The sequence below is a fragment of the Phoxinus phoxinus genome (genome assembly GCF_949152265.1).
Source record: "Phoxinus phoxinus genome assembly, chromosome: 2".
Taxonomy (NCBI): Eukaryota; Metazoa; Chordata; class Actinopteri; order Cypriniformes; family Leuciscidae; genus Phoxinus; species Phoxinus phoxinus.
Genome location: NC_136877.1, coordinates 52,810,834 through 52,824,041, shown reverse-complemented (window position 1 = coordinate 52,824,041; position 13,208 = coordinate 52,810,834). Strand labels below are relative to the sequence as shown.

The window sequence follows — 13,208 nt, the reverse complement described above, 5'->3', positions numbered from 1 at the left end:
CAATTTTAATAAGTTGAGTGAAAATGATTACATCTTACTGTGTGTTTTAGGCCGGGAGTTCTTAAGGAGCCCAAGATCATGTCCGGCATCTGGCTGGTCATTTTCTACTTGACTTCCCTTGTTCTTGTGCGACAGGTAAGAGTGTGTGTGTGTGTGTGTGTGTGTGTGTGTGTGTGTGTGTGTGTGTGTGTGTGTGTGAGTGTGTGTGTGTGTGTGTATGAGTCTCTTTCAGTTTGATTGAGTGTTGGGAAAGTCTTATAACTGTAATCCACTAGATGACTAACTACTTCTCGAAACTGTTTTTGTCTCTGTATGGAACTTTTTACTTCAGCATGTTTTCAAATCATGTTTTTAAAGTATAAGTCACACACATATACATTCTGGTTTTTATTCTATATTTTGAATGTTTTCTCTTTTTTGCTGCAATTTTTATTGGTTTTTAAATGTTAAATATATATTTATTTTTTTAATTAATTTTCTGTTTTCATTTAAATTATTTTAGTACATCAAACTAAACAAAAGTGAGAGGTGTTCAGTTTTCATTTTTTGATTTCAGTTAGTTTAAATATATATCTTTTAGTTTATTTTTTTTGAGTGCCATATTTTAGCATCATTGAGATAATATTATATTTTTTCTTATTCATATTTTGAATAAGTTATTTTTACATTTTCTGTTTGCATTTTCATTTCAATTAAAGTTTTAGTAATTTTCTTGAGTGTTTTGTCATGTGTAGTTGTTTTTTAATGTATGCCTACAGCAACCCTGCTCAGTTGAGTGTGTGTGTGTGATGTGTGTGTGTGACGGATGTACTTCAGGATGAGTTGGGCTCCCGCACAGAGTTCCTGCTGGAGAAGTGCTTTAAAAAAGAGACGGATGAAATGGAGACGACGAAGAACGTGAACAGACTCCTCCTGCAGAATCTGCTGCCGGGACACGTCACCGAGTTCTTCATGGGCAAGGACGTCCTAAACCAGGTGACACACACACACACACACACACACACACTCGTGATGAAGACCTCTGATGCCCTCTAGAGGCGCCAGAGTCCATTACACTGGACTTCTGTGTGTGATCGAGAGTTCACAGTAAAAGTCTTTACTGTACAAGCGTCCTCCAGCTCGAGCTCCACGAGTCTCTCTGTGTCAAATCTGCTCTAATTTATCAAGCAAACACAACAATAACTTTGATATTGTTAGTAATATTTCCAGATTGATTATCCAGACATCATTTATTATAAATATCACGAGTATCAAATATGATCATCAGGCTTTTGGGGAAGGTTTATTTGTCATCTCTCAATCATCATTGTATTGCTTATTACAAAACTAAGCATTAAATATAATCTTACTAAGATATATTATTGGCATATTGATATTTATATGCATTTTATGCTGTTATAAAGATCGCATTGATTTACATTACAAGCATCAGAATTTTATCTTACTGTATGACCAAATTGCATATTTTTGCTCTGATTAAAATTAATCAGTTTTTTCCTCCATATTCCCACTATATCAGACTACATGAGCCATAAAAGCCTGATACATAAAATATGATACTCAACAAAACCACATATGCAAACTTTTTTCTTTTATATTTTGTCTAAAGGTTTAATAAATGGTTTCATTATATTAATATTTATACTAATATTTCATATGTCAGGCTTTACAAGGTGAAAACCTGGTGTTAACAGGGCTTAATTCGATGATGTGTGTGTGTGTGTGTGTGTGTGGTTTCAGGACTTGTACAGCAAGTCGTGCGCGTGTGTGTGTGTTATGTTCGCGTCCGTGCCGCAGTTCTACAAGGAGTTCTACAACGAGAGCAGCATCAACAACAACGGGCTGGAGTGCCTCCGCTTCCTCAACGAGATCATCTCAGACTTTGACGAGGTGAAGTCTCTTCGTTCATCGGTTGTTGGTCTAATCTTTTACACCTACCCGTCTCATGATGTGTTTTCCTCTCGCAGCTCCTGAACAAGCCAAAGTTCAGTGCGGTAGAGAAGATCAAGACCATCGGGAGCACGTACATGGCGGCTGCCGGCCTGACCAATCCTGCCAAAACTGAGGAGCAACTCGTGAGTAGCGAGCGAATGATGCGTGTGTTGTAATGGTGACATTTTATGCCCCTTTTCACAAGATGTAATATAAATCTATGGTGTGCACAGAATGAGTGTGTGAAATTTCAGCTCAAACTTATTTATTATATCTCGTCAAATTTGCCCCTTTTTGGGTGTGAGCAAAAACTTGCCGTTTTTATGTGTGTCGCTTTAATTGCAAATGAGCTGCAGCTCCGCCTCCGTTCAGAAGAGGGCGGAGCCTTTACACGAGCTTCAGAAACTCCGGCAATAACAGAACCGGCCGATCTCACTCATCCAGAATCCCAGAGTAACCAGCGAGTGCAGCCTTACGGAGAGACTCAAGAGTTTCTGAATGTTAGTGGAGACATTTACCGTATTTTCCGGACTATAAGTCGCACTTTTTTCATAGTTTTGCTGGTCCTGCGACTTATAGTCTAGTGCGACTTATATATCAAAATTAATTCATATGGACTGAGATGAACCAAAAGAAAACATTACCGTCTGCAGCCACGAGAGGGCGCTCTAGTTAGCGGAGTCGTTCAGAAGCGACACCGAGGAAGAACTCAATGGATCCAGTGTTGAGGAGTGAGATCGGGAGCTGGTGAACTTGCTGACCGGTGACTTGTTGGACTCGCTGACGCTGGCTAATGTTAAACACGGAGGAGGAATGAGCTCTTATGGACCGTGAGCGGGGGCCGGTGAGAGGATTTTTCACTTGACTTGCGCCAAGTCGAAGAGCTCCCAAGCACTTGCTATGGTATTCCGCCATACAATATAGTTATCCATTTTACACGCTTAGAAAAGCGCAACGTTTTGTTTTATGTCACCGTCCTAGGTCGAGTTATACGACTCGAGTAACTGTATTTAAATAGGGAAAACGTGGAGGTGTTTGGTAGCTTCTCTGCTTGGCCCCTATTGAATGAACTGGGCTAAGCTAAGTGCTAACAAAGTTTCGCCGCAAGACAGAGCGATTTAGTGCTTGCACTGAGACGAGAGAGGTATGTATCAACTCATCTTAGTTAAGGGAATAACAGTTTAATATTAAAAAACGGTGGAGTATCCCTTTAATTTAGCCTATTCAGCCTCAGGTATATGTTCTTTATGCTATTGTGGAGCTGAATAACTGTTAATGTGTTACGCTAACACGCCGGACACTATTCAGCTGTTGTTCTGTGTGCTGTTGTGGAGCTGAATAACTTGCCTTTCCAGAATAAATGTCTGTTCTTGGTCTTGGATTTTGTGAAATAAATGTATAAATAAATGCGACTTATAGTCCAGTGCGACTTTTAGTCCGGAAAATACGGTACGTAGTTGTTGTGGAGTTACATTGATCATCTCATCATCATGTTGAACTTTTACACAAGTGTCCACAGTTCCAGAGGTGTTTATAAGACAGCGCTGACATGTTCTGGTCAATAGTGCAGATTAAGGGCCGGTAATATTAGGGTGCTTTCACACCTGCCTCATTTAGTTCGGTTGAATCGCACTAGAGTTCGTGGTCCCCCGTGGTGCGGTGGGTTTGGCCCGGTGTGGATGCAGGAATCGCACTCGGTGCGCACCAAAAGCGGACCAAACAAGCGTACCGAGACTTCCTCGGAGAGATGGTACTCTCTGGAGCGGTTCGTTTGTGGTGAGAACGTGATCCGGCCTCGAACAGACCAAACTGCCAAATAACTGCGCATTTTTGGACTAATCCAGCTGCCGTAGTCCAGAATTGTTTTCAAGCCGCATCCTCGCTTCATTCTCAAATGTTATTGTTTGCCTAAAGTGGTGTATACAAACTATATAATAAACTATGAGCAGGGACACGATCAGCCCACGCAGTCGTCTCTCCACAGTAAAGCGGCGTGTTGTCTGCCAGATTTCCCTCCTCTTTGTTTACTTCCGTCAGTTCTGTTGGATTTTTCCCGCACGTTAATTCTGACAATCGAAGTGCAGTTGTGGAAATACGTTCAAGACCCATCTGGCCAACGCGTGATGTGGATGTTGTCACGTGACTGCATTTTGGTTCGTTTCATCAACTGATTGGGACCAGAGCAATCAGTGTGTTTGAAAAGGAACCAAAACGCCTGAAAATGCTACAAAGTATAATTTTTCTCCCTTGGTCCGGACCAAATGAACCGGACTACAGATGTGAAAGCTTATTTTTTGCCATGCTTGCAGAGAAAGGCTCACCAGAACAGTTTCTGGGTTTCACTTTTCACGTTTTCTGTGTTGGCAGATGCACCCGATTATAGCACTTAAACACGGGAAAACTCAGAATTTCATGATATGTCCTCTTTAAAGGACATTGTAAATCCACACTTTCATCAGTTGTGTGCATCTACAGGTCTGCGACTCATCGTGCCATCACATTCGCAGCATGTTGGACTTCGCCATCGCTCTGATGGGGAGGCTGGAGAACATCAACACACACTCGTTCAACAGCTTCAAGCTGAGGATCGGTAACACACACTGCATATTTATGACTTATACACATTATTTCAAGCTTTTGAACGATCAGATTGTTGATTGCTCTGTTTCTCCAGCATAAATGTGAGACTGGTGTTGTGTTGTGTTCAGGGATAAACCACGGCCCTGTGATCGCGGGCGTCATCGGCGCTCATAAACCTCAGTATGACATCTGGGGAAACACGGTAAACGTGGCCAGCCGGATGGACAGCACTGGAGTCCTGGATAAAATACAGGTGATGCATCTTTACACCTGTCGAAACATCAAAACCTCAATCTCTTTGTGTTGGGAGTTCACCCTTAAAGAGTTAGTTCACCCAAAACATGTAATTCTGTCAGTAATGACTCTCCCTCATGTTGGTCCCACCCGTAAGACTTTCCTTCATCTTCGGAACACAAATTAAGATATTTTTGATTAAGTCTGAGAGCTGGCTCACTGAATTGCTTGCAATATGATTGGAATCACTTCAAAAAAGGAACATACAGTAAAGTAGTGCAAGTCTGTTATATCGGCTACATACAGTAAAACTATCATGAACATTATAATAATGTGTTTGGGACGTGGATTTTAATGGTGAGACTTGTGTGTTTGTAATCAGGCTCTCAACAATTATAAAAAAATGTGGATTTAGATTTATCAGCCAATATATCGGTTATCGTCTTTCAATTATAAAGAATCATCAGTTATCGTCTTTCAAATATAAAGATTATCAGTTATCGGCTTTCAAATATAAAGAATTATCGGTTATCGGCTTTCAAATATAAAGAATTATCGGTTATCGGCTTTCAAATATAAAGATTATCAGTTATCGGCTTTCAAATATAAAGAATTATCGGTTATCGGCTTTCAAATATAAAGAATTATCGGTTATCGGCTTTCAAATATAAAGATTATCAGTTATCGGCTTTCAAATATAAAGAATTATCGGTTATCGGCTTTCAAATATAAAGAATTATCGGTTATCGGCTTTCAAATATAAAGATTATCAGTTATCGGCTTTCAAATATAAAGAATTATCGGTTATCGGCTTTCAAATATAAAGAATTATCGGTTATCGGCTTTCAAATATAAAGAATTATCGGTTATCGGCTTTCAAATATAAAGAATTATCGGTTATCGGCTTTCAAATATAAAGATTATCAGTTATCGGCTTTCAAATATAAAGAATTATCGGTTATCGGCTTTCAAATATAAAGAATTATCGGTTATCGTCTTTCAAATATAAAGATTATCAGTTATCGGCTTTCAAATATAAAGAATTATCGGTTATCGACTTTCAAATATAAAGAATTATCGGTTAGCGTCTTTCAAATATAAAGAATTATCGGTTATCGGCTTTCAAATATAAAGAATTATCGGTTATCGGCTTTCAAATATAAAGAATTATCGGTTAGCGTCTTTCAAATATAAAGAATTATCGGTTATCGGCTTTCAAATATAAAGATTATCGGTTATCGGCTTTCAAATATAAAGATTATCAGTTATTGGCTTTCAAATATAAAGAATTATCGGTTATCGTCTTTCAAATATAAAGATTATCAGTTATTGGCTTTCAAATATAAAGAATTATCGGTTATCGGCTTTCAAATATAAAGAATTATCGGTTATCGGCTTTCAAATATAAAGAATTATCGGTTATCGGCTTTCAAATATAAAGAATTATCGTTATCGGCTTTCAAATATAAAGAATTATCGGTGATCGTATCAGCCAAAATTGTCATATTCTTTCCTAATTTTGCATTCCTCGTTTTTTCTTGCTTTTTTATGTACAACAAAAATAAAATAGAAAATATGATAGCATTGTAATACTTGAACACACCTGATGCCATAAACACTCGTAAATACAAACTTCCACAGAAGGACTTGAAATTAAATTAATTTAGTTAAATGAATAAGGAATTAAATCAGTGTTGTTTGTTGTCTTCTCAGGTGACGGAGGAAACCGCACATGTGGCTCAAACGCTGGGCTATGATGTCACTCTGAGAGGAGTGGTCAACGTCAAGGGCAAAGGTCAACTGACCACGTACTTCATCGACAAGGAGCAAACGCTGAAGTCCTGACAACACGGACCACGTTATCAATGAACGCTTGAAACATCAATCTGACATGTTATAACTAAGCGAGTTGAGATCCTTAGTGTCCCACTAAGGTCCTTTACAACGGGTGTTTTCACATCGGAGTTCGCAATGGAATGCTGTGGGTCCGTAGAAAAGTTTAGAGGAAAACAGTGTCAAAATGTACCCAAAAAAAGCAATAAGAATGTAATTAAATATTAAAAAGTGAAAAGTTGGATTAAAATAAATATACTGTGAATGTTAGTGGTGGCTGAACTATTTAACACTTAATTCAAGTACTTTTAAAAATGAAGGAAGATTAAAGTTAACTATGTTGTTGTTCTTTTTGGAGATGTTTTCTATTTGTTTTTTAAATAATGTAAAGTGTAAATTCTATAAATTTCCAAGGTGTTGAGTTTAGTTTTATATTGAATATATGTATTTTCTTTCACTTATGCACTTATTTATTAATGTTTGTTATTATGTATTTAAATATGTTACATTTATGTGAAAAGTGTATATAAACATTTTCATTAAAAAAAAGTTATTTGTTGTGTTTCAACTTTAACCATCATCCATGTGACTGAGCTGACTAGAAATGACTGGCTTAAAAGGTGATACTTACATTTTTTAAATATTTTTTACATTTCTAAGGGGATTTTTTTTAAATACTAGTTAAGCTGGGAGAAAAATATAAAGCCTATATCAACGCAAAGGTCATGCAAGTAAACACAAAAACTTATAATGTTTCCTGCCGTCTCATTCCCATCACCATCTCACTAATTAAGGTTTGGTTAATATATAATTTCACAAGCTATCTTGAACGAACAGAGGCATGGCCTGAGATAATAGAGTATTTACCGGTATTTACTGGCATCGACTTCTCGGAAGATGAAGAAAATATCCGTCAAATGAAAAAAAAAAAAAGTAATTTCTTCACCAAAATACAAAACCGCCACAGTGGAATTTCCCTCAGAACGAAGCCCCGCCCATCGTTCGCTGCCCAAACGCTTCTTCAATCTGATTGGTCCGCGCAACCGTCCGTCATCTCTCTTCCTGCTTTGGTGAAAGTGAGGCATTATTGTGTTTTCTGAGCGATAAAGTGTCGCACTTTAAACCGAGGTGATGACTTTGTCGGTAAGTTAGCGTTTGTTGTCTATTTCAATATGTTTAAAATCAAAACGATGTTATCACCGAGAAACAAATCGCCAGGTGTGTTTAAACAGGTTTAATAGAAGAGGAAATGTTTTGCTTCACTTTGCACGTAGTTTGTCCTTGTTATAACATGAAAACCGATTTGATTCAAACTTTGTTTTTATGGCCGATCAGTACTGTTTTATTCAGTTTGTCAAATGAAACTGTGATGGATTAGATTTAAATGTTATTACTTGCTGTACGTGTTTCGTGCACGCGCAGGTCGGGGGGTGTTCACATCACCATGTCCGGCGACGCGCATCACAGTAGGAGGCGACGCCCCCCCAAAATGTACATGGTCGCGTCCGACTATCGAGTGCAGGACCAGCTGGAAGGAACCATTCGCCTGCAGCGGGGGCAGCTCTGTGTGGAGCAGGAGGGAGGAGGAGGACACAGGGGTGGAAGAGGAGATTACCTGTGGGTCAAGGTAAGAGGAATGTGTGGAGGTGTGTTCTCGCCACCTAATAAATAAAAAAATATATTAAAAAAATAAAAGGTCATTGCGACTTTTATCTCACAAATCTGACTTTGTGAGATAAAAACACAACACAACACACAACACAATTGGGAGTTCATATCTCACAATTCAGATTTTAAAAGTTGTAAACTTATTGTGAGTTTACTTTTTACAAAAACATTCTTGTGCAATTTTTTTTATTTGTGAGATATAAATAGAGAGGAAAACCCAAAAAGAAGTCAGAATTCAGAGAAACAAGTCTAAACTGAGAACTGTGAGATAAAAATACGCCTACGTTTGAGTTTTTTCGCTCCGTGTCAGGAGGAATAACCACGTGCGCACTGTTTATCTGTCATTATCTCCAGAAATCATCTTGTGGTGTCCTCTGGTGTGTCAGGCTCACGTGTTTCAGACCTCAGAGAGAGTGTGTGTGTGTGTGTGTGTGTGTGTGTGTGTGTGTGTGTGTGTGTGTGTGTGTGTGTGTGTGTGTGTGTGTGTGTGTGTGTGTGTGTGTGTGTGTGTGTGTGCGCAGGTGATTGACAGCGGCTGTGTGGTGAAGGTGGAGCGTGAGGTGCTCAGTGAAGTGGCCCCTGACCTCTCGTGTGTGTGTGTGTGTGTGTGTGCGCAGGTGATTGACAGCGGCTGTGTGGTGAAGGTGGAGCGTGAGGTGCTCAGTGAAGTGACCCCTGACCTCTCGTGTGTGTGTGTGTGTGTGTGTGCGCAGGTGATTGACAGCGGCTGTGTGGTGAAGGTGGAGCGTGAGGTGCTCAGTGAAGTGGCCCCTGACCTCTCGTGTGTGTGTGTGTGTGCACACAGGTGATTGACAGCGGCTGTGTGGTGAAGGTGGAGCGTGATGTGCTCAGTGAAGTGGCCCCTGACCTCTCGTGTGTGTGTGTGTGTGTGTGTGTGCGCAGGTGATTGACAGCGGCTGTGTGGTGAAGGTGGAGCGTGAGGTGCTCAGTGAAGTGGCCCCTGAGCTCGCTGGTCTCCTGGAGCCGGTCCCGGAGCTGGAGCTGCGAGTGAAGCTGCTGTCTCGGCCCCAGACCCTGCACCGGTTCCTCTCGCTGGCCCTGGGGTCCGAGCTCAGGGTCCCCTGGAGCCGCAGCCAATCAGAGCTCGCCGAGGCCCAGCTGCGGTACCGCGGGCCCCTGACGCGAGGAAGCTCTGCCGTGTACTTCGGGGTCCAGCTCAAGGCGAGTCTGAATGTCACACGCCCACAATACACCCCAAAAACTCATTCTGGATCATGAACATATTAACTCTGTGTGTGTTTCTCAGGGATGGGCCGCAGGTCAGGGTAAATGTAACGGCTTCTATAAAGGCCGTCAGCTGTTCGTGTGTCCGGACGCCTGTGGGCTGTTCCTGCCGGTCAGTGAGATCAGCCTCCCTCGATCCTCTCGGTCCTCCAGCGACCCGCTGAGCGTCCAGTCCCGATCCGCAGAGTGTGTGTCCCCGCTCGCCGTCGGCCAGAGGGTGTGTTTCCCGCAGGACGAGTGTGTGCAGCGCGGGACCGTGCAGTTCTGCGGACCCTTGTCCAGCCGGGCCTCCAGCACCCTTTATGTGGGAGTCTTACTGGTGAGCGTTCCTCCGCTGTGAACTTCATTTATACTGCGCTTTAACAAGTGAGTATAGAAGTTCTGCTTGTTAACAGCAGGCGTTCATCACTAATGTCAAGACATCATCATTTATACAGCGCTTTAACAATATACTTTCAAATCAGCTTTACAGAGATGATAGGAGATTACAGTAACAGAGTGTGTAGGCTTTACAGCAGATCTAGAATAAAGTTATTGTCCAGATAAAGTTAGATTTGATTGATTCACTTCCGTTGCAACGATCATTAGTTATTAACTTAGGGGCCGCTAACACGACACCGTTCTAACAGAAACTTCTAATGTGTTCCGGCCGCTCATTTGCACAGCAACAGTGTTTGGCGGCTCGAGAACACAAACTTTGAAACAGGATCCAAGGTGCAAGTTTTAAAATATTTTGAAAAACGTGATCGTCTCCATGTAAACTTCGAAAACGGTGACGGCGTGCACATGCGTATTACGTGTTTGAATATATATGTGTGTTGACAGAGGTAACAGGGGAAGTTAACGTGTGTGTGTGTGTGTGTGTGTTTAGGAACAACCAGTGGGATCATGGGATGGATATTATAAAAACACCAAACTGTGCTCCATCCCGTCTCCTGCTTTTGGGGCTTTACTTCCCCTTTCCAAAGTAACCGCAGGTAACCATCAAAACCAGTGTCAGAAACAATGAGACCATGATGCATTTTATTATCAGGATTCTTTAATGATTAGAAAGTTTAGCGTTTATTTGAAATAGAATCTTTTGTAACATTATAAATGTTTTTACTGTCACTATTTTTTTATTTGAAAAAAAAGACAACTTACTCTAAACGTTTAAAATGTTAATACATCATAAAAACCAATCATCATATTATACTGATTTCTGAAGGATCATGTGACACTGAAGACTGGAGTAATGATGCTGAAAATTCAGCTTTGATCACAGGAATAAATTACACTTTAACATATATTCACGTAGAAAACAGCAGATTTACATTACAAAAATATTTCACAATTTTTACAGTGTTTTTAATCAAATAAATGCAGCTTATGTGAGCAGGGGAGACTCAGGGAGAATAAATGAGAATTATTCAATAATATATGTATCCATGTTGTCTTTTGTTCCACAGAAACACGATCTGAACGTCCTCCTCTGGCAGTAGTCAATCCCAAACCGCTTCCCAAACTGCCTCTGTCGCCCCTCGCCAATAAACCCGCCGTCCAGATGACCATTCCCACCTCTCCAGTGGCCACGCCCACCTCCCTGATAGCCACGCCCACCTCTCAGACGGCCACGCCCACAGACAGACCCCTCATCCAGGCGGCCATGTTAGTGACGGCTAAACAAGCCCTCCAGCCTCCGTCCTCCCTGCCGAAAGCCGCTCTGAAACCTCCTCCGCTGGCTCCGCCCACCAAGCCTCAGGTCCCGCCCACTAGGCCTCAGGCACCGCCCACGTCCCCGCCCACTGACCACTCGCGCTCGTCAAACGGATTCCACAACCTCCCCTCTCCACCAATCGCTGAGCAGAGGGCGGAGCTTGGCAGGTGGTTAGAGGTGGGATCCATGGTGGAAGTCAATGACCCGCCCCTTTTCGGAGTGATTCGCTGGATTGGACAGATCAGCGGCCTATCAGAGCCGGTCGCTGGAATCGAGCTGGTACTCGAACAACTCTCACTTAGGAAGAATACTTAACCTTACAAACTGTGTAACGCATCTTTCCCTCGTGGGTCAAAATGACCCGAAGCCTTAAAATTATACATTCTTTTTTTCTTTTTTTTTCTAGAAATCTTATTTTATTTCATTTTGATAAATTTTTTTTTTTTTCGATTTTATTTACCTTTTAAATGACTAGATTTGATCAATAAATTATAAATAAATAGTAATTTAAGCACATTCCTCATATTCTTTTAACCTAAATTCAAAATAACTCACAATTTTATGCATTTACCTTTTAATTCAGCTCAAATATCTTACATTGGGAGTCTTTGCCGATCTCTTGTGGGAAATAATAATGATATTTCATAACTCTAGATGGCCTTATAGCTCTATATGGAGCAAATGAGCTGTTCCGCTGGGTCCTAAAGTCAGTTTCACTTCAGTAAGCATTATAAAATAATTTTTTGCCAAAGTTTTAGTTTGAATTTTGAGCATTTGTAGGTTTTTCTATGTGTACTGAAGCATTCCACACACTCGTTCATTCCTAAGGGGTCAAATCGACCCGCGAGTGAAGGATGTGTTACTTTTTAGAGTTTCGTGTCAAAGTGACCCGAGGGAAGGGTGAGGGTATACTAATACATCGTTTATTATTGATGCTAAAGGTGGTTTATGTAGAAGGTGTTTTGTGTGTCAGGATCAGGAGTTGTCCGCCGCTACGGACGGCAGTTACCTCAGCGAGCGCCACTTCCGCTGTCCCGCTAACAAAGGGCTGTTCGTCAAACTGAGGAACTGCAGACGCGACTCCAGGTTCCCGGAGCCCGAGCTGCCCACCAATCAGGTCGATCGCTGCAACTCCATCGGTGCGCTCATGTTCATTTATACATTTATATAGAGCTCGACACAATACACACGGTTTCAAAACAGCTTTCAAATATATGGTCATAAATATACATAATATCATATAAAGCATTAGAATGCATAAAGTTGCAAAATGTCAGCAAAAATTCTCAGTAATTTAATTAAATAAACATGTTAATATTTATGCATGACCTATGATAATGCATGCATTTGCAAAATATATAATAATGCATATTATTACTGCAAAAATATTACAACAATAATGTATTAAATTCTGTAGTGTCCTTATTTAACAATATAAGGAAATTATGCCTCAATATAATAATACTAGATAAAATCGCAAAATATATAATAATGTAACTAACAGTGTGTGTGTGTTCCAGCGTTTGCTAACTGGAGCAGTGAGCGTGTGGAGGACAACACTCCTCCGGTGTCGGGTCTGGACGCCCGGATGGCGTACGAGGGCTTCAAGAAGGGCATTCAGGGTCACCTGAACTCCTGCTACCTGGACGCGTCTCTCTTCAGGTACACACACACACACACACACACACTCACTCACTCACTCCTCTACCTCACTGTAGACACATGTTCAAAAACAGCTTGACGGAGTGAATATGACGTCACAGGTTTCTAAAAAGTAACACATCCTTCACTCGCGGGTCGATTTGACCCCTTAGGAATGAATGAGTGTGAGGAATGCTTCAGTACACATAGAAAAACCAACAAATGCTCAAAATTCAAACTAAAAATGCTAAATTGTATGTGTATCTGAATGCTTACTGAAGAGAAATGACTTTAGGACCCAGCGGAACTGCTCATTTGTATCCATATAGAGCTATTAGAGTTATGAAATATCATCTTATATTATTATTTTTCCACTAGA

General features: G+C 40.9%; 2 protein-coding genes across 4 annotated transcripts in view; both read left to right on the top strand.

Annotated features, from left to right (window-relative positions):
- Nucleotides 1-7,158, top strand: part of LOC306992932 (adenylate cyclase type 4) — a 33,890-nt gene extending 26,732 nt beyond the window's left edge. For all 3 annotated transcript variants that reach the window (XM_079602264.1, XM_079602262.1, XM_079602263.1), the window contains exons 21-27: nucleotides 51-135; nucleotides 817-975; nucleotides 1,741-1,890; nucleotides 1,968-2,075; nucleotides 4,408-4,522; nucleotides 4,641-4,765; nucleotides 6,460-7,158. In XM_079602264.1, coding sequence (XP_079458390.1) covers nucleotides 51-135; nucleotides 817-975; nucleotides 1,741-1,890; nucleotides 1,968-2,075; nucleotides 4,408-4,522; nucleotides 4,641-4,765; nucleotides 6,460-6,591 — 874 coding nt within the window. In that variant the 3' untranslated portion in view covers nucleotides 6,592-7,158. The remainder of the gene's footprint in view (nucleotides 1-50; nucleotides 136-816; nucleotides 976-1,740; nucleotides 1,891-1,967; nucleotides 2,076-4,407; nucleotides 4,523-4,640; nucleotides 4,766-6,459) is intronic.
- A 454-nt stretch (nucleotides 7,159-7,612) lies between these two features.
- cyld3 (cylindromatosis (turban tumor syndrome) 3) overlaps nucleotides 7,613-13,208 on the top strand; it is a 14,652-nt gene continuing 9,056 nt past the window's right edge. Inside the window, exons 1-8 of the mRNA XM_079602307.1 lie at nucleotides 7,613-7,722; nucleotides 8,002-8,206; nucleotides 9,151-9,429; nucleotides 9,515-9,811; nucleotides 10,364-10,469; nucleotides 10,941-11,467; nucleotides 12,162-12,327; nucleotides 12,709-12,850. Of these exons, the coding sequence (XP_079458433.1) occupies nucleotides 8,024-8,206; nucleotides 9,151-9,429; nucleotides 9,515-9,811; nucleotides 10,364-10,469; nucleotides 10,941-11,467; nucleotides 12,162-12,327; nucleotides 12,709-12,850 (1,700 nt within the window). The 5' untranslated portion in view covers nucleotides 7,613-7,722; nucleotides 8,002-8,023. The remainder of the gene's footprint in view (nucleotides 7,723-8,001; nucleotides 8,207-9,150; nucleotides 9,430-9,514; nucleotides 9,812-10,363; nucleotides 10,470-10,940; nucleotides 11,468-12,161; nucleotides 12,328-12,708; nucleotides 12,851-13,208) is intronic.